A 20,376-nucleotide genomic window follows, 5' to 3' on the forward strand; every position below is an offset into this window, starting at 1 on the left:
TTTTTAAAAAAAGGGAAAATGGGGCTGGGGGAAAACTAAAAAAAAAAAGGGGGGGATTCTAGTTTTATTCGAAGGCTTTGCAGTTCTTTGCCCAAACTTGTCATCAGAGCTACAGCACTAAGCAAGTCGTGATGCTACTGCTTCAAATACTTTGATTGCTATAATTATGCTAAACACACACACACCCAAAAACCCAACATGACAATTTAAATACCTGTTTTCAGCTTGATGGAATTTGAAACACTGGACATATTTAACCCCAGAAATTGAGTTTTCTAAAGGAAACTCAGCTGAACCTTAATTTTAGTGGCATTATTGAATACTTCAACACTGGTGTGCCCTCAAAATAGTCTGTAAATACAAATTACAGTACAAGTTCTAGCGAAAGCCCATCAATTAACAGAATTCCAAAACCAAAAAGGTTCACCCAGCCTATTCAAATCATAGTAAAAAAGCAAAATAAATCTGCAACAAACTGAATCTTTTGGATAGATTATAATAGCTTGACATATTTAGAATGTACCTTTCTTCTGATGGATTTCATAGCATTAACTAAATGACTTGATTGTTTTGCTGGCAGAATTGTGGGGAAAATGAGGGAAAATTCAGGGACCTAGTGGGACTGTAAACATCAGCCAAAGATCCTGATAGGCCAGGACTGATAACATTTATATATTTTAGCCACCACTAATAAACCCCAGAGACTGTCACACAAACCCCATCCTACCAAGTCACTTTCCAAATCTAAACATTGCAGTTTTGAGGCTTGGGGGCTGAGGAGATGGCAAAGACTCAAACTTCCATTCCCATTCTTTAGTGGTGTCCATGCCCAATCCTATCAGAATCTTCAGGGGAACAGGTGAGTAGGTTGATGTAGGAGGCTGCTGCAGTTCAGAGCAAGTATTCTTCCTTTTTTGCCTCTTACGGGCGAGGAGGTGAAGACCATTTTTTGATCACTCCTTTCAAAGAAACTCTTGATGAAATCAAGGGTTTGGAAATGTCCACCTAGGTCTCAGAAGCCTCCCAAAGGAAGCAGGACTGTGGAGCACAGGCATCAGAGCCTAGGAAATTTTGAATATATGACTAGGAGCAAGTATTGGTGAATAATATGCCTCTCCTGGAAGGAACATTTCTCTATGCTTTCTATTCAGTTCTTTCCTTCTCCAGTTTGCAAGCCGATCTCAAGTTGAATTACGACCTTCTATGTCCCAGTGAGAAGTGGATTCTAGGGTACTCACCAATCTTTCCGACATAGGTCAACAGGGAGTGCCAAGTCCACTCCTTGGGTCTTGGACCATCAGGGAAGGTGTGCCAAGTCCTGTCCTTGTCTTCTGTCAAGGACATGTCTAGTCTGAGCAGACCATAGACCTGTTGACTTCTTGAAGGTGAAATTCTTGTAAACACAATGTCAATGCCCCACTGTATTGACTTCTTCTTTAGATGCACATGTGTTAATACTGCACTGGAGAAGCAGAACAGTATAAAGTCATTGAGGCCATTTTCCTGCAATGCAGGATGGTTACCCATTGGACATTTTCTAGTGCTGTGTTTTGTTCAGTCTGGTTGTAAGAATCGCAGGTGATGGGTCTTCCACAAAATCCACTGGGATACTATAGCACAGCTAACAAATCTCAGTCAGACAGATTTTCCTGATACTTAACAGAAATTCTTCCCCTCTCAGTTTCCCATTACTCCTAGTTATATACATACATGCTACAATAAATTAATAAATAAATAGTCTCCATCCTTGGTGTTTTATACTCTTCAAATATTTATAATCTGTTATCTCTCCCATCTCCTTAGTTGTTGATAAACCAAGGTATACGTATTGTGGTGGTGCCTTTGCGCCACCAAAGTCAAGCTTCTGATCAGTTTTGCACTTAATGTTCTTTCACGGACACTATTTTATATGAAATTCCAAGTGCATCTATTCCAAATTTTCAGCACATAATCTCTGAGCAAAACGTGAGTTTTCCAAGGAGCTTCAAGAAAATCAGCTAATTAGTTTCAACAAAGCAACAAAAATTCATATTTTGAGTATCTTGATTGTTTTGGGCCCTTCTAGATTAAAAGCTACATACTTTAGAACTTGAAAACATTGTTCATAGTGAGAGTTTGGAATTATTTTGTTAATGAATAAAATGAATAAAAAGAAAAAATCTTATGAACCAATCCTAACATAAAATCCTATTTAGCTGAGGAAAACAAAGGTTCACATCATGCTTAGCCAGCCTTCCAGCACCCACTTCCCCAAGCATGAGTTGGTGTGATTTTTCAGAGCAGTGCAGAACAGCTAGTTTGGAAAAAATCTGGCTGTTGATGCTGGTGGGCACTTTGGGTAAGGGCATGCTGCCAGGATGCCCTCCCCACTGGGGCAGAGTTAAGGTAGAAATATGTTGTCTATATGCTGGTTGTTGTAGTGGTCACATGTGCATCTTTGGGTGGAGGAGTAAAAGGTATATCATGTTAGATACCATGACTTTTCATTTCCTTGTTTTTGTGGGTTTGCGTTAGGCATGTCGGGTGTAGAGCAACTTTTCATTCACATGGCATGAAAGGTTTTTTGGCACTAATTTCTTACAGTCATGGCCTCTCTATACAGAAGAGTAGACAAACACAAAGTAAGAGACATCCCCTAATACAAACAGCTCCTTTAGCCTCTTCCCTAAAGTTGATCCTTCTAGACCGCTGATCATTTTCATTGCTCAGTGCTGAATTTCTTCTAATTTCCTCTAAGGGAAACGTAAAGCATTCTCTCCAACCCACACAACCATTGTAGAAAATGAGGTCAGGATGCTCCCATATCAGTAAGCAAAGGAGAAAATAGCCAACTGACTGCCTCACTGCCACAGGAGGCCCATTCTACTTAATAGAGACTAACTTTTCATTTCTCTCTCTTTCCCCCACCCGATTCTAACAGTTATGCCAGGCAAAGGAATCCCGCCCCCTACCCCCAACACACACACATACACCTCACCATTCTGCAGCATCGCTGCTATTACAGCCTTAGGGTGAGAGTTGCTTCTACTCTGGCTGCATTTCCCCTTCCCACAATCCCACCCAGGAAGAGAAAATGGCTGGTATTTCCATTTTTCGAAATATTTATCAAATGCTTCCCATAATGTCCAGCATTTTTAACCATTTTGGTCTCAATCTATGTGATATGGGTACCACAAAATTAAAGTATAGACCATCATGGGTTATGACTTGAAAATAAAAATGGGATCACAAGGAATAGAAAACTCCTAAATACTTCTGATCAATCAGAGCAAAGGAAACATCAACATTCTAATAACTTTTTCCAAAAGAGTTGTTGTCTTGTGCTGTGTAATATTGTTATATTGTGTATATGTTTATGTATTAAAGAATTGTGTAGTATCTTGAAAATGAGGGCAAGGAGCTTACACTTGATGTGGAAAGATAGGAAACCAGCAAAGGGTAGAGAGGGCATGATCAGAACCGCAGGAATAGGAGATTATTTTAGCTGCATCATGAGGGATAGATTGAATAAGAGAGAGATGATTTCCGGTCCAAAGTGACACACAGAGGACCAGCCAGTATTTAGGGAATTTGATTACAGCAGTAATAGTATAGAGTGTAAAATGGTTTTTTCCCTTCTTTCCTTTTTATAGCAAATGCTTATTGTTAAATTAGAACAGTGGCCCTAGTGCTATTCCCGTTACACCTCTAGAGTTAAAAAAAAAGACTTTTCTGGCACCTCATGTTCAGCCTTTTGGTATCCATGAGACTGAGAACTTCCCAGTATGTTGGTAGGTGTAATTCATGGTAGGCAGGAAATTATAATAAACCTAAATCTATTAAAACAGTATCAACAACAGCAGCAAAATAATTTGGGAAAGTGGGTTCCTCAGCATGCATTTATGACAAATGATTCATGTCGAAATGGAAATAATAACAATTATTTTTCTGGGACAAAAAAAAAAAAAAATCGGTATTTGTAATCAATGCCATTCATGGGAAACAATGAAAATAAATAACTGGGGATCACAGGTTATCTTTGGGGACAATGAAAAGAAAAATGCAATAAAAAGTCATTATATAGAGGTGAAGACTGCCTGTAGTTAATGTTGCAACAATGCTGTTATTTTAGGGTGGATTTGCAAGTCAAAAGCAAAACCCCAAATGGGGGTAAATTAATTTAATGTGGATACATGTAAAGTAATGCACATTCGAAAAAATAACCCCAATTGTACATACAATACAATGGGTGCTAATTTAGCTACAACTAATCAGGAAAGAGACCCTGGAGTCATCGTGGATAGTTCTCTGAAGACATCCACGCAGTGTGCAGTGGCAGTCAAAAAAGCAAACAGGATTTTAGGAATCATTAAAAAAGGGATAGAGAATAAGACGGAGAATATCTTACTGCCCTCATATAAATCCATGATACACCCATATCTGGAATACTGCATACAGATGTGGTCTCCTCATCTCAAAAAAGATACACTTGCATTAGAAAAGGTTCAGAGAAGGGCAACTAAATTGATTAGGGGTTTGGAATGGGTCCCATATGAGGAGAGATTAAAGAGGCTAGGACTTTTCAGCTTGGAAAAGAGGAGACAAACGGGGGATATGCTAGAGGTATATAAAATCATGAGTGGTGTGGAGAAAGTGAATAAGGAAAAGTTATTTACTTGTTCCCATAATATAAGAACTAGGGGCCACCAAATAAATTAATGGGCAGCAGGTTTAAAACAAATAAAAGGAAATTCTTCACACAGCGCACAATCAACCCGTGGAACTCCTTGCCTGAGGAGGTTGTGAAGGCTAGGACTATAACAGGGTTTAAAAGAGAACTAGATAAATTCATGGAGGTTAAGTCCATTAATGGCTATTAGCCAGGATGGGTAAGGAATGGTGCCCCTAGCCTCTGTTTGTCAGAGGGTGGAGATGGATGGCAGAGAGAGATCACTTGATCATTACCTGTTCGGTTCACTCCCTCTGGGACACCTGGCATTGGTCACTGTTGGTAGACAGGATACTGGGCTGGATGGACCTTTGGTCTTACCCAGTATGGCCATTCTTATGTTCTTATGGGGGTTATGTCTCATTGGCAATTTCTATCCATTCTGAAAATCTTGAGAAAATTGAGTAGGGAGTTTCTGAAATTAAAAGCGCCGCTAAAAACTCACCATCCTTGGCCTACCTCTAGTGCTTTATTCTTACACACTTCTGTCCTTTCACTAAGAAACTCAGTGGACCAAGAACTTTCTTTATCTTTCCTATGTTCCTCTATTTAGAGACAGATATTTGGCTATTTATGTGATCTCTATCACTGTAATACCTGACCACCTCATGATTATTAATAGATTTAATTCTCACAGGACCTGTGTGAGGTTGGGAAGAATTTCCCCATTTTATAGATTACACGATTTATCCACAATCTACAGGAAATTTATGGTTGATTGAGGAACTGAACCTAGGTCTCCTGAGACCCAGTCTAGTAGCCCATCCATTGGACCAGTTCCTCCCCTCTGAGACAAAGTGCACTTTTGAGGAGATAAATCCTAAATTCTTGATTCTCTACTTTGTAAACTATTTTCTGCTTGCATACAAAAACTGGCAGAATGTAAATATATCAGTGAATGAATAAATGCAATTTTATCAAAACACAGTCCTAACTGTTGAAAGAGTACCATATTCTTTGTGTTTGCAGTAATAATATTTAAAGACCCCAGAGAAGAATTAAGAAAACCTAACAAAATCTTTATTACAAAATTTAACTCAAATTATACAGAAAATCTTCACTAACCTTTCCCAAGAACTCTACCCCTATCAGTACACTGAGTGACAGCATACTTAGCCAATAAATGTCAAGATAGAAATATTATATATTCAGATGAATCTTCATTGGCTGAAAATACCCTTAAAAAAAGGTTAATCCTTTCATGGGTGTTCTATATACACACAACATTTTATATGTCTCTTAAGAAATGTGGAAAAAAACCCTAACAAAACCAAATAAACAACAAATACGTCTCTCATTAAGGACTCCAGACTCAATGAATGAATTGAATATATTGCAAAAGTTGCGACAACCTTTAGATGTGTGACCTACTTAAAATCTATTATATTTTTATTTAAGCAATGATGCAATTACATAAAGTACTGCATCATAAAGTAAATATATATGCATGAATTTATCAGACTTTTAGAATGCATGTTTTTTAAGGCAGGGATTGTGTTTTCCTGTGTGTTTGGAAAGCAACTTGACCCAATTTGGACAGTATTACACTATAAATGACAATTTTGTGCATTGTTTATTTTTGCTTGTCTTTGACCTCCAGCAAGGTAATATATAATTGAAAATCAGCTGGATGTTGATAGGATAGAGTCGTATCAATCTGTCAAAAGAAAACTATTATCTGAATTGCAAAAGTAAAAAAGCCATAGCATCAGCTAAAGCATGAGGTTCCAACTTAATGGAATGCAATGTATGTGCTTTCATGACTCTTGAAAACAAATAATATGCAGCACCACAGTAATTAGACAAAAATGAAACAAGCAAGTCAGATACTATCTTGAAATTCCATTCAATGGCGCTTTCACCATCAGTTTGGCTACATTTTCACCACCACTTGCGATTATCACTTGAGAAATGATAGGTCTTCATGGCTAACCGATAGTTCTCCAAATGTAATTGTAAAAGGGGAATTGTCATCAAGAGCATGTGTTTCCAATGGGGTCCTGCAGGGTTTGGTTCTTGGCCCTTAGCTATTTAACATTTGTATCAAAGGCATGTAAGAAAACATGAAATCATCACTGATAAAGTTTGCACATGATGCAAAAATTGGGAGAGTGGTAAATAATGAAGAGGAAAGTTGAGATTCAGAGTGATTTGGTAAACTGGACACAACCTAACAATATTCATTTTATTATGGCTAAATGTAAATGTATACATCTATGGACAAAGAACATAGACCATGCTTACAGCATGGAGCATTCTATCCTGGGAAGCAGCGACTCTAAAAAGATTTGGGGGTTGTGGTAGATAATCAGCTAAACATGAGCTCTCAGTGTAACGCTGTGGCCAGAAGAGCTAATGCGATCCCAAGATGCATAAGCAGGGGAATGTTGAGTAGGAGTAGAGAGGTTATTTTACCTCTGTATTTGGCATTTCTGTGATTGCTGCTGGAATAGTCTGTCCAGTTCTGATGCCCATAATTTAAAAATTATGTTAATAAATTGGACCGGGTTCAGACAAGAGCCAAGGGTCATGGTGGATTCTCCATTGGAATTATTTGGGGGAAGTTCTATGGTCTGAGTTATACAAGAGGTCAGTCTATCATAATGGTCCCTTCTGGTTTTGGAATCTATGACTCGATAAGAACATAGTGCAGATGATGCTTTGGTAGGCTAGATACTGCCACACATCAAGAATTTACATTCCTTTTGTTGGAACAATTAAGAGATATGCCATGAGTGACAGATATATCACACCACAGTGTGACAAGCTTGTCCAACTTTAATAACGTGCAACTTTCCTGAACTCATGGTAAAAGGTGTTTGCCAGGAGACGTACATCAGTGCATACCCTGCCAGCTTGTACACATACTAAACATACTTTAATAACCATAGCATGGAAGGCACAGATCATATTATTCTGATTGCTGTAGTGTTTTTGGTGTTGTGTTCTGAAGTAAGGCAGGCTCACTGACAAGTGTCATTCCTTATCATGCAAAACTGAAAGTTATAAATAAAACTTTGTGGTGCTCTACATCAGTGGTTCTCAAACTAGGGCTGCCGCTTGTTCAGGGAAAGCCCCTGGCGGGTTGGGCCGGTTTGTTTACCTGCCACGTCCGCAGATTCGGCCGATTGTGGCTCCCACTGGCCGCGATTTGCCACTCCAGGCCAATGGGGGCCGCATGAAGCGGCGGAAAGCACGTCCCTCGGCCCACGCCGCTTCTTGCAGCCCACATTGGCCTGGAGCGGCATATCGTGGCCAGTGGGAGCTGCGATTGGCCGAACCTGCAGACACGGCAGGTAAACAAACCGGCCCACTCCACCAGGGGCTTTCCCTGAACAAGTGGCGGCCCTAGTTTGAGAACTACTGCTCTACATTGTTCTGTGAATGGAAAATTTGATTTATAAACATTCTTTATCCTAGTTTTGGATTTATGTCAGAGCTGAGTAAGATAGATTTTCATTAATCCATCTATGTAAAACTAAAAATATAAAAATTAAACATTTAAAATATTGTATTAATTTGAATCTAGGTCTACTGCCTCCCTTTATTAATCATATTTTTAAGTTGAAAATGGGTTTGAAGTATTTCTGTGTTGAGTATGTTATTTGGCCCATGTTTTTTAGTGCACAATATTGTATTTTGGGGTCAATAACTGGGCATATTATACACCTAACCCATGGGTGGGATTGATTTGTAGGGAAGGATGTGGAGGTAAAGAAGGATTATTTAAATTATTTAAGGTAATAAAATGATATTTTTAAAACCTTCTTTTAAAATGACAACATCAGACAGCCCCTTTATAAAGAATGTACTTTTCTAGACAAACATTGTAAAATGCCTTATAATTTGGGATGAAGTCCACACTGCTTTCTTTGCTGATTTTACGTTTCATGAGCACATGCAGTATGACTTGGTAAATAACCAAGAAATGTACGGCAATTCATGATTAATACTATTACAACTGTAATTTCTCACCAACAGCCACTCTAAGCCAACATTCACACATTACTGTTTACACCGATTGATTTATTAAAAAAAAGTAGCATACCTGTAGACATGCTGGAGCTCTGCCCTGGGGTTTATTCATATCAACAGCCACTAGCTGCCATCCTCCAGCAGCATCTTCATGAAACATCTTGAAGGAGAAAATACTTGTCAGACGCATTTTACATAATGATAAATACAAGTGAAGCTTTTGATATATTTTGCTTAGGATCTGCTCACATTCTGATCTCTGCGCTCTTAAAGAAAGAGGGAAATGGTTCTTATTGTTAGAGAATATGCAAAATAGATCTCACCATTCTCCTATTTTAATAACAATTGTGCCCGAATAATAACTTTTACTGTGCCGAATTTCATTCAGATAATATGAAAAACCACATTACATCTACCTAATAATTGGTCCAAATATATTAGTGCTAATTTTACTAATGAGTTCAGAGTGGATCTGTTCAGCACTATTTGTTTTGTAGAATCTCTCAGAACAAAGCTCCTCATCTATTCAGCATCTTTAGAAGAAACCCAGCCATCTTACATTCTTGTTAAAAGCAAGTTTCATTGTGGTCTTTTGCAGAACTCTCTGGGATTTACACCAAGGGAACAGTAATAAATCACAGCATGCCCTTTTACCGACAAAAGTACTTTACACCAAGGGTCAGATTCTGATCTTTGTTACACTGCATGTCCACAGTAACTCCATAACAGTTCAGTGTAGTTACTCTGACGATTCAGTGGTATAATTAAAAATGTGGAGTGAAATCCTGGCTTCACTGAAATCACTGGTAAAACTCTCATTGACTTCAGTGGGCCAGGATTTCCCCCCAGCCTTTAGAAAACAGAACATCTATATAAAATGGCTTTTAACAATAGGTCATAAAAAGATGTAGGTTGATTGGCATAGGAAACGTGTCCTGAAAGCCATTAACAGAAAATGTGCATGTGTTCCTGTGTAGACAATGAGGTACACTAATTTTTTACTCATCATCTGAGAGAACTCCCTTTATACCACTTACTTCAGCAGCCCATAAATACCTGAGGGTCAATTTTCTTTGATCAGTAGTAGACTAATATTCTGCACAAGTTAACTGATTTGTCAAGTGGACAAATGAAGTAAATCATACAGCAAAAGTACAGAAGAAAATTTTGTCAAAGTCACTTCATGCCAAAACAAGAAATATGGTACATTTTTATATGGCACTTTGTATTGGAAAGGTTCCTTTAGACAATTCCGACTAATACAGAAACAGTAGAATAATTTTTTTTTATAGTCTGTTAAACTAGATTCCCATTATGTCAGTGTTTCAGGTCACATCACTTTTTGGAACAAGATAGCCATTAACCTGTCTACAGTCCACAAATTATTTTTATTCTATGATATGATGGTGTTCATACCTAATGTGATCATGTTCTTCTCGTCTGATGACATTATCCTTAGTGTTTCTATGTTCCCCAAATGTGGCTGCTTCTAGAGTTTCCCCATAGAGACTTTTCTGTCATAGACCCTAGTTAATTCACAGAGGCTGTGGCATTTTAACTAGGGACGTGACAGATACTAAACCCAGATCTGATTTGTACACTGATGTGCTATGTTTGGTGGAATCATCTTCACCCAGAATTACATTTGGACTAGGCCAGGTTTCAGCTAAGATTGTGGTCTCAACAATAACCTTATACTAATGAATTTCATAGGCAAAGTGTGGATTGTGTGAAAAAGTATGTCCTGCTAGGAGTAATGTGAAGGAGCAAATTTTAAACTGATAAAAAGAAAAATGTTCTGACACAAGTTGCACTTAGACTGCAGAACTCAATGCCACAAGATATCATGGAGGCCAAGAAACGAGCAGGACTCACTAAAGGACTGGGCATTCATATGGATAACAAGAATTTCCAGAGTTATAATAGAAAATATTAAACAAAATAATTTTGGAAGAGATTTACACCCATCCTTGACCTGCCTCTTCCCCCCCGCCCTCGCCCTTTACTTCCCACGCTGCATCCTTGCTCCTCCCCTCCCTTCTAAACGCCGCAAGCCAGCCGATTGCTGCCAGCAGGAGGCAGGGGAGGGAGGGGGAGCCTGCGCACCCAGTCCTCGCTCCTCTCCCCGAAACACCACAAGTCAGCTGATTGCCGCAGGCGCTGATCCGCGGGGTCTGCTGGTGAGCGGGAGGCACTGTTGGGAGGAGGAGTGTAAGGAGGCAGCCAGCTGTGGAGAAAGCAGGCAGCCAAACAATGTAAGAGTGGAGCATTGCAGAACTTCAAATGAGCATGTTCCCTCATTGATCAGCAATGTAACAATGAAACAACGTTAACCGGGACGACTTAAAGTGAGGAGTTACTGTACTTAAAATAGCCACTGTGATGATGCAGCAGACATTTATAGTCTGGACAGGGTGTGCACATGGGGGGGCAAGCACGGGTACACACACACATACACCTTATAATCAGTGTGGGGCACAGAACTCCTCCAGCTCTGGGGCTACGGCGGGAAGAGCCCAAATTCCAAAACCCTAATATTATATGGAAACAAAAAATAAAAAGGAATCATTCTATCTCTAATTATGATGGACAAATGGGCAGTGTGTACAGTATATAGCAAGATATGCCCACTAACGATGGCATGATTATTCTCTACTATATTTTTATATTATATTTTTTAAGATACCCAATTTGAATGATACACTCTAGAATACAGAATGTACTGAGATGGGCAATAACTAACAGGGATTTCTGGTTTACTACTCTGCAATAAATTATAAACAGAGGTACGCAAACAATATATCAGTATTCAGAGCTATAACATCAGAACTCTACCTGGGTAGTAGCTGTTGAAGTAGTACTGCTTCTGGACCCCCACATCTGCTGGAATTGCACTCTTATTTCAGCAAATGTTTCAATGATGACAGCGATGAACACGTTCTACAAGAAAAATTAAAAGCAAAGGCTTACCAGGAAGCTCAGCAGGTGGAAAAGAGCAGAAATTCAGTTGAACATGATTTATATTCCAGGTAGGTTTAAAAGAACAAATTGTTCAGTACCTTAACAAGCCAGGCAAGAAAGAAAATTAAGGTGATGAAATAGAAGTATGAACGCCATCGGGGAAAACTGTCAATTGCTCTATACATAAGGAACACCCAGCCTTCTTGAGAAGCAGCTTCATAAACGGTAAATATGCTTGTGCCTGTTGATGAAAAATGAAAATATTTTAAATAAAAAATAAACATTTTCAAGATCTGCAAGCAATCATCTTTCATCCATTTTCTTTTCTGTAAATGGTAAAAGTCCCCCCAAAGATGTTGCTCTTCATGCACACTTGCATGTTGTTTCTTCTTATGATTGTTCTAAATTGTTTTTACATTAGTGTTCCACATCCACCTCCTGGATACATACACACTGTGGATCACTTTAATGGGAAATGTGCAAATGATTCCAAAGGCAGAACTCGACCCACTGTGAGTAATCTCAGTATTATCTGTGAGAAAATTTGAATTAAACTATCAGGATTGTTAGACCAGCAGGAGAAATGTGTTTGAATTTATTTGCATTAATAAAGCAAATATAAATTAGGTAATCAACAATATACAACAAGGTATGTGGTTAAACTGGTACAGGTAATCATACTCAAGTATTTACCCAAATGCATTTGAACACTGCACAAGTACACATATCTATTACAGCCACACTAATTTAATTGTCTTATTGCTTTTAGGAAATGCTTTTCAAAAGCATTTTAAAATTAAAGTTATTCAGTCTTTGGAGAATAGGGGGTGGATTGGAAAGTCGTAAGTTTTTATGTGATTTAAAAATGTATTGCTAAAAGTTATTATTTTTTTCCAATTTTAAGGAACTACAAACTTTAGGAGTCAAGTGCATCCGTAAGTGTGCAGCCAGTTTTTGCAAACTGACTCTTGTGCTTGTCATCAACAACCAAATGTTGAAATCTGAAGAGGAGAGCACTCACGCTCTTCTGTAGCTACTGGCAGCCTTTCTGATTCCATTTCTATGGAATGGAGATTTCATGGGTGGAGAAAAAGAAAGAAAGAAAGAAAGAAAGAAAGAAAGAAAGAAAGAAAGAAAAAGCAGTTTAAAAGCTAGATGTTAAGGAAGTAAATTGGCCAGTGAGTTCTTAAATATGCAATTATGTCAGATACTTGAATGACTAGAGCCATTGCTAGTCAACCAGATCACTCCCTTCACAATAAGCAATATAAGCATGTGCATAATTTTAAAAATGAAAAAAAGTAGTTCTATTTATGTATCTGCTTAAGATGCTTGCTGAATTTGGTACCAAATGCCCAATTTATGTTGTTATAAAACATAGCTCCAAATATTTTTCTTATATTGGGACAAAATCCTGCAACCCTTCCTTCTGCATGAGAAGGGACTACAGGATCAAGGCCTTGGGTTATTTTTTTAAATGTATTTCATTATATTGGTTTGTATTTATCCTTCTGATAACTGATCAATCAGAAAGCTGGTTATCTGAAATCAAAACTATGGCCATTGCCTTTCATACTGACCAGTTTTGTATCATTATTATCTTGTGGATTCCCTGGTATACAGCTGTTGTCCTTTGTCTTGTACTTACACTGCAAGCTACATGGGGCAAGGACTATATTTTTGTTATAGCACAGTGGGGCCCTGGTCCATCACTGGAGACCTTAAGTGCTATTGCAATACAAATAATAATAATGAGCTTGCAATGAGCCTCATTCAGGCAGACTCCTGCCCTTACACAGAGCCCCATTTAAGGCTATGAGGGGCCCATTCATAATAAACTCATTGTGGGATAGGGATCCACATTTTTATTATAGAGGATATGTTGTTGTTGTTTTTTTGCCAGTTACATATTTAGTTTTCTCCTGATTCAGATCCGATCACAATAAATTTCTAAGAAAATATTCTATTAGGAAACACTGAGCTGGTGCTGCTATTATCATTATACTTGATCAGCACATAGTTACGCTTGGTTCTCCCCAACAAACAGCCAGGTGGTGCAAAAGGCAGGGAGTCGATGCAGAAGCTTTCACTGAATTTTAAGATCATTTATATAAAATATTCATTTACAAAATCATTTAACTGAGAGAATTTTTGCTAATGTCTAAAAATCAAATGCAGTCAGATTGTGAAATCAGAAGATCAGAATGATAAATATTAATTCTGGGCACGTGTTCACTAGCACACTTCCAGGAATGCCAACCTTCTATCCAAAGTTCTTAAAAATTGTTCAAGCCTGACTTTTTAATCCAGTTTGCTATTTACCTGCAGTAATTCAGATTGTGAACTTTTCTTACCTATTAAGACCAGCACAGTTGCCAGAACTGCCAATCAGAGAGCATGCACCCAAAGCTGGGACCAATAAGGAAAACAATCTCACCTATAACGGAAGGAGAACACAGAGAGAAGGGGAGACAGAAATGCCTGGGATAACAGAGGGGCAACAGACCCATGCCAGGCTGCCTCTAAGAAACTGACAGGGAGACAAAGGAAGACTGTAATCCTTTGAGTTTAAGCGCTGATTGACTCATATTATGTTAAATTGATGGGCTGGGCTAATTTGAGATGGATTGAGGCAGTTGAGTTAGAAGCTGGGACCTCTAGAGAGACTGCCCAAGAGCAGTTGACACGTACACAGCAATGAAATGATAAAAGGGAATATGTCTCCTTCGGTACAGCTGTGTCTTTCAGATTCACTAGTAGGAAACATTAGCCTCAGGGGGGATGGAAGAAGTATTTGCTTTAATATGTTTTCTTCCCATAAGATAAATGATCGTAATAAAAGGTAAAAATTCCATTGGTTTTCCTGCAGAGCTGGGGAGAAAGGACATATGACTGTTTCCCAATGTGCAGATAAGTATAGAATGAAGAACACTGTTATGGGGGGGGGGGACAAAAAGACCAAATCTATTTGCTGAACACATGAAGAACTGTTAAGAAGCGAGATGTTAAGATAGGCCAGGGGTAGGAAACCTATGGCACGTATGCCAAACGCGGCACGTGAGTTGATTTTCAGTGGCACTCACACTACCCGGGTCCTTAATTTTAAATGAAGCTTCTTAAACATTTTATAAACCTTATTTACTTTACATACAACAATAGTTTAGTTATATATTATAGACTTAAGGAAAGAGACCTTCTAAAAACGTTAAAATGTATTACTGGCACGCGAAACCTTAAATTAGAGTGAATAAATGAAGACTCAGCACACCACTTCTGAAAGGTTGCTGACCCCTGAAATAGGCACAGAGTTGAGGAGCGAGGACTAAGGCCCCATTCCCCTATATACTGCAGGGCAGTAGGATCTTTTCAATAGATATTTATATTTCATAATGTATATATGATGGTCCACCTCTCTGTGCCTCTTCTGGTCTCTAGTGGGGTCTGTGGTATCACACCCTGCTACATCAAGGTCCTTGTGTGAATGGATACACCCTTCATGCTGTGAAAGAGGGAAGGAGTTACTCCTACCATTTTACAAATGGGGAAACTGAGGAGGAGGGGTGAAGTGACTTGCGTAAGGTTACACAAAATATCTGCAGCATAGTTAGAAACAGAACCCTAATCACAAGACTATCGATCCTGCACTGACAGGTAGACAGAATACATAACCCAGGGGGTGTTTTTTATTTTTAATTTCTGTAATTATACTGCCTGATTTATAGCTGGTATCATAGAATATTAAAAACAAAAAAGACAAAAGTTAAGATATTAAGATAATTTAGTCAGATGCGTATAGATTCAGGTTTATGCTGACCATCTTGGTGTACAGCTACTCTTTTTCTAGAGAGGCTTTCCTTGTCCTCCAGGGCTGGCTGTGAGCCTGATGAGAAGGAAAATTCACTTTAAAGCCTCTGACCATAACCTGTTGGATGACCTTTCACTTGCCAGCCCATCAATGTGAAGAGCAGTTCCCTTACAGAAGGAGTTTCTCAAGGTTCCTTCCCTTTCATATATTTCTCTTCTAGAGTAACAAGCCCAATACTCCCAGCTTTGCTCATTTGTGAATTGATGTAGCATGCTCATTGTGACGCATCCTGTCCTTCATTATCTGTCCCCTTCTAGATTAGGGAACCCAAACAGTATACATTGGAACTAAGTTTTAGTGTTCATGGCTTGTAAAGATCATTCATTTATATGGATAAATCTTATTTTCCAAAAGCAAGTTTCAACTATTTCTCTCCCCTTTATACTGATTTATGCACATTTGGTTGTAAGGATATGATTAGAACAAAATCCTTTTTTATTTTCTTTGAGGTTTTCAAAGATGGAAAAGAATTTCACACCTTTGATTGCCACTCAGCTGCAGGTAAATAATACTATAATTTGTGGGATTGCCATTAAGAGCAAGTTACAATTTAAGTGAACAGCCTATGGCAGCGGTTCTCAAACTGTGGGTCGGGACCCCAGAGTGGGTCGCGACCCTGTTTTAATGGGGTCGCCAGGGCTGGTGTTAGATGCCAGGGCCAAAGCCAAAGCCCGAGCCCCACTGCCTGGGCCAAAGCCAAAGCCCGAGGGTTTCAGCCCTGGGTGGCAAGCCTCAGCTTACAGGCCCCCTGCCTGGGTCTGAAGCCCTTGAGCTTCAGCTTTGACCCTCTCGCCCGCCTGGGGTGGTGGGACTTGCATAGGCTCAAGCTTAGGTCCCCGCTTCTGGGGTCATGTAGTAATTTTTGTTGTCAAAAGGGAGTCGCGGTGCAATGAAGTTTGAGAACCCCTGGCCTCTGGCATTCAAATGCCTAACAGATGTCAACAAGTCCTTGAAAAATTAGACTTTTTTTATGCATGTATCTGATTTTGGAGGCTGGCGTTTTTTGGATCTGGACATAGAGATCACTCAATTAATGACCAGGGTTGTGAGAAATTCTCTTTTATTGTAATGGAAGAAAATTCCATCCCATTATGTGGTGAAAAACCCCAGGATATATTAGTTTTAGGGACAAAACAGACATTGGCTGCCATTAAAAACACAACAAACTGTGTATTGCTGCCTGTAAAATACTGGTACTCATTTTCCAGTTTGTATATCACTAGTTTAATTTAGTAGTAGCCACCAGGTGGCGATCATGCACCTTGTGCACACCTATAACACCAGAGAGTGAGCTAATAGGGATTTTCTCTAATTCTAATCTCAAACAATTTTACTATAGGGGATGATTTTAATTTCCAGGATGGACACCACTACACTGGTTTTCTTCATCCTCATTTTATTGAACTACTTATTGTATTCTCTCCCTATACACCTTATGAAGGCTTTGGGAAAGGTTACATCCATACAGAAATAATTTAATCTTATCAACAATGTGCCATTTTTATTCCTGTACACTGAGAAAGCCATGATGATGACTACTCCCACAAAGCAGGGATATTCTTACTGAAGAGTCTATTTTTAATTTCTTTATTATCTTTTGGTAGTAAAGTCTATGTACAGACTCTGAGTCGGTCACGGGTTCTTCTGATATCTTGTAGTGAGCTATGTTGGAACCAGAAGGAAATATGGACTGCCCAAGAATGTAAGGGCAAAGCTGGATAAGTTTCTGGGGAGCAAATCTTTAGATGTGGTTGAAACTGCAAGAAGATCAACCCCCCTGAATGAATGGATGAGTCAATGTTTCTTTGCCTCTGAAACAAGCAAATCCAACTTTTACTCTTCAAAACCCCCTCAATCAGCTAGCTAATGGGACGCTGAGGGAAAGAGGAGAAGGGTGACTGCCCTGTCATCCTTTCCAAACCCCAACTACTGTATAACTGTTAGGGGAGAATTGGCAGTAGAGGTACTAGAATAGGGAATTAACTCAGTGAAGTGTGCTGGAGAACACTGCTGTTTTCTCCATTTGGGGCTTTCATGCGACAATAGAGTCCTATTCTGAAAACTACATCTCATTTCAAATCCTGTGGAAATGTAGTGACCTGAAACATATAGTGTCTGCATGTCCTGGGTTTTTCATTTTGCAAATCTGGTCACCTATGAAAGGATAAATAAAGTATTACGATTGCTTTGGAAAGGACCCTGTTAAGGGAGTATGCATCCTAGGGTCCAGGGAAGGGCTGCAGATATAGGCGTTGACAATCTCTCCACATTGTGCTACAGGGCTAATGATGAAAAGTAGAAGGGAAATTGCTACTTAGATGATTTGCAGTAAATAATTTGATAAATTTAAACTTATTGTTCACAAGTCACCCACAAACATGTCATGATTTTTATAAATTTGTTCACTATTTGCAGTTGTTTAATGAGCGGAATGAATTTTGGCCTCTAGACTGCCTGCGCAATGGTCACTGTGAACGTTTGCTATTCACTATGTCGCCACATGACTGGTTTCTTAAATCATGTAGCAATTGTTTCTGCTCCCTGGTTTGATGGCTTAACTTTATAAACAAAGAAGACTCCCTTTTGGATTATAAATGAATGTGTTGTGTGAATAGCTGCACAAGCTTTTCACACTGGCCACAAGGGCACTCTGGTGTGAATATTCATGGATATTTATTCACATTAGCTTTTGTGACACTTTTGCTTGTAATGAACATTCTTGCAAATAAACCCCCCCCCTCACCTTTAACGTTCACAAATAAAAGGTACTGGGAATACCAGCAAAGTAAATCAGTAGGTTTTATTTGCATAAATATTCATTACTCTTCCTTTTTTGTATTCACATGGCTCTAGTGCTAATAACTTGTCATGCACCCATTGTGTTGGCCTTTTGGGTGGCAACTTTGAAAAGCCTACTGGCATTTCAAGAAAAACAAGGAATTGCTGAACTGATAAATTGTTCACACCTTACATGCCACCATCTGGTACTTTTGCACAGAATTGCAAGGAATTTAAAATACAAGGATTTAATTTCTACAAACACCACACAGATCCAGGGCTGGCTGCAGGCACCAGCTCTCCAAGCATGTGCTTGGGGTGGCACCTGGAGGGGGGCGGCGCTCACCTGGGGAGAGTGGGGCCGCGGCCGGGCTCGCCGCCCTCCCCTGGCGCTCTGGCCGGACTTGCCGCCCTCCCCCCGGCACTCTGGGGAGAGCGGAGCCGCGGTAGGCTCGCCGCCCTCCCCCCGGCGCTCCGACCGGCCGGGGAGAGCGGGGCCATGGCCAGGCTCTTTGCCCTCCTCCCAGCGCTCCGGCCGGTTGGGGCCGCGGCGGGCTCGCTGCCCTCCCCTGGCGCTCTGGCCAGCTAGGGAGAGCGGTGCCGGGGCCGGGCTCGGCGCCCTCCCCTGCTGCGCTCCCCGACGGGAGGCAGTGGGGGGAGGGGGTCGGTGGGAGGCTTTTTTGCCTGGGGGGGCAAAAAAGCCAGAGCCGGCCTTGCACAGATCACATGGGCTGTAGCAAAAATACCTTGGAAAAGAAAAAGACTTATGCACATAACTTAGTGAGCTTGTAGCAACTGCCACTATGTATAAAATAAAAGAGTAGAGTATCTTTCTGTTGATGTGTATTGCATTACAACCCCTCCCCCCCAAGCAAAACTCAGTAAAAAAAAAAGGGGTGAAAAACGTATTACAATCTTAAATTGAAGCATTCAAGGATAATATTAGTGACAAATAGCTACTGCTCTCAATGATCATATTACCCAAGAACAATGAGTGGCCTCCATTGTTGCCTTCAACTTTCCACAAGTTTATTGGCTTCTACTCTGTCCAAAAACTGGAGCAAGAGATTGTCACAGTGACCAGGCTAATCGCACCTCTGACTCCTCCTGGTCTCTTTGAGCACATGCCCTCAGGTCTCAGGCCATGCACCGTCACCTCTCTCGGGGTGGAATCACACAATTCTCCCACTCTTAGACCAGGCCTTAGGCTGCAGTCCCCTGGTACTTACTGTGATTACCTCAAAGGGCCTGACTTAGGTTCAGCACCTGTAGGACAAATCACAAGTGGTACCCAGTAACCAGACAACCTTCTTAAAGCAAAGCATTATTTTATTTAGAACCAAAGAATTTCTGAGAAAACAGATCTTAAAACAATAAACAGTCTATATGCTTGCCTATTTTTCCCTGAGGCTTTTTCCCTGTCTGTCATCCATGTCAGACTCTCTCATCAGGAACACTCAACTCCTCTCCCTCTCTCTCTCTCTCTCTCTCTCCAGGGAGTCCTTTTAGCCAGTGTTCCTTTGATCTCTATGTCTTCCAGCCCTGGCCAAACAGGTATGTACCTTTGGGATGGAGCCTGGAAGTAGGCCATTGTCCCGTAATTCTCCCCCAAGTTTTCCTTGCTTATCTAGAACTGTAACTGCCCCTCCCCCACAAAGTGTTGGTTGGGAGGTTGCTTATCTAGAGCTGGTTTGATTTTCTGCTTGACAAATATGTTAATACAGGAAAGTGTAATAACCCAATATAACTATACAGTGACTTTACCACACTGACGAGGTCACACACAGTATTTGCAAAATGGTTATATATCAGTATTCTTAGATTATTCCATAGCAGGTTCACATCTGCCACAGAGACAACAGGCCTTTAGAATGATTTTTACACTATATATTATTAGTTCCTTTGGTATTTCAAACACTTTATTTCCTGAAGGAAATCTAACAAAAGCCAGCAAGTTTCATATTTTACTACAGCAAAATGGGTGAGATCTTATATTTGAAAAAAAACTTACAAGTTCAAAGAATTCCCCAACCTCCTTATGTTAATGCCTGTTTCATAAAGGCTATGGTGTTCTTTTGGGGCAGAAAAA

General features: G+C 39.9%; 1 protein-coding gene across 2 annotated transcripts in view; it reads right to left on the minus strand.

Annotated features, from left to right (window-relative positions):
• NALCN (sodium leak channel, non-selective) overlaps window positions 1–20,376 on the minus strand; it is a 380,117-nt gene that overhangs the window by 218,002 nt on the left and 141,739 nt on the right. For both annotated transcript variants that reach the window (XM_054012833.1, XM_054012825.1), the window contains exons 8-10: window positions 11,743–11,885; window positions 11,519–11,623; window positions 8,757–8,843 (exon numbers count right to left, since the gene is read on the minus strand). In XM_054012833.1, the coding sequence (XP_053868808.1) occupies window positions 8,757–8,843; window positions 11,519–11,623; window positions 11,743–11,885 (335 nt within the window). The remainder of the gene's footprint in view (window positions 1–8,756; window positions 8,844–11,518; window positions 11,624–11,742; window positions 11,886–20,376) is intronic.

This window comes from Malaclemys terrapin, chromosome 1 (genome assembly GCF_027887155.1).
Source record: "Malaclemys terrapin pileata isolate rMalTer1 chromosome 1, rMalTer1.hap1, whole genome shotgun sequence".
Lineage (NCBI taxonomy): Eukaryota > Metazoa > Chordata > Testudines > Emydidae > Malaclemys > Malaclemys terrapin.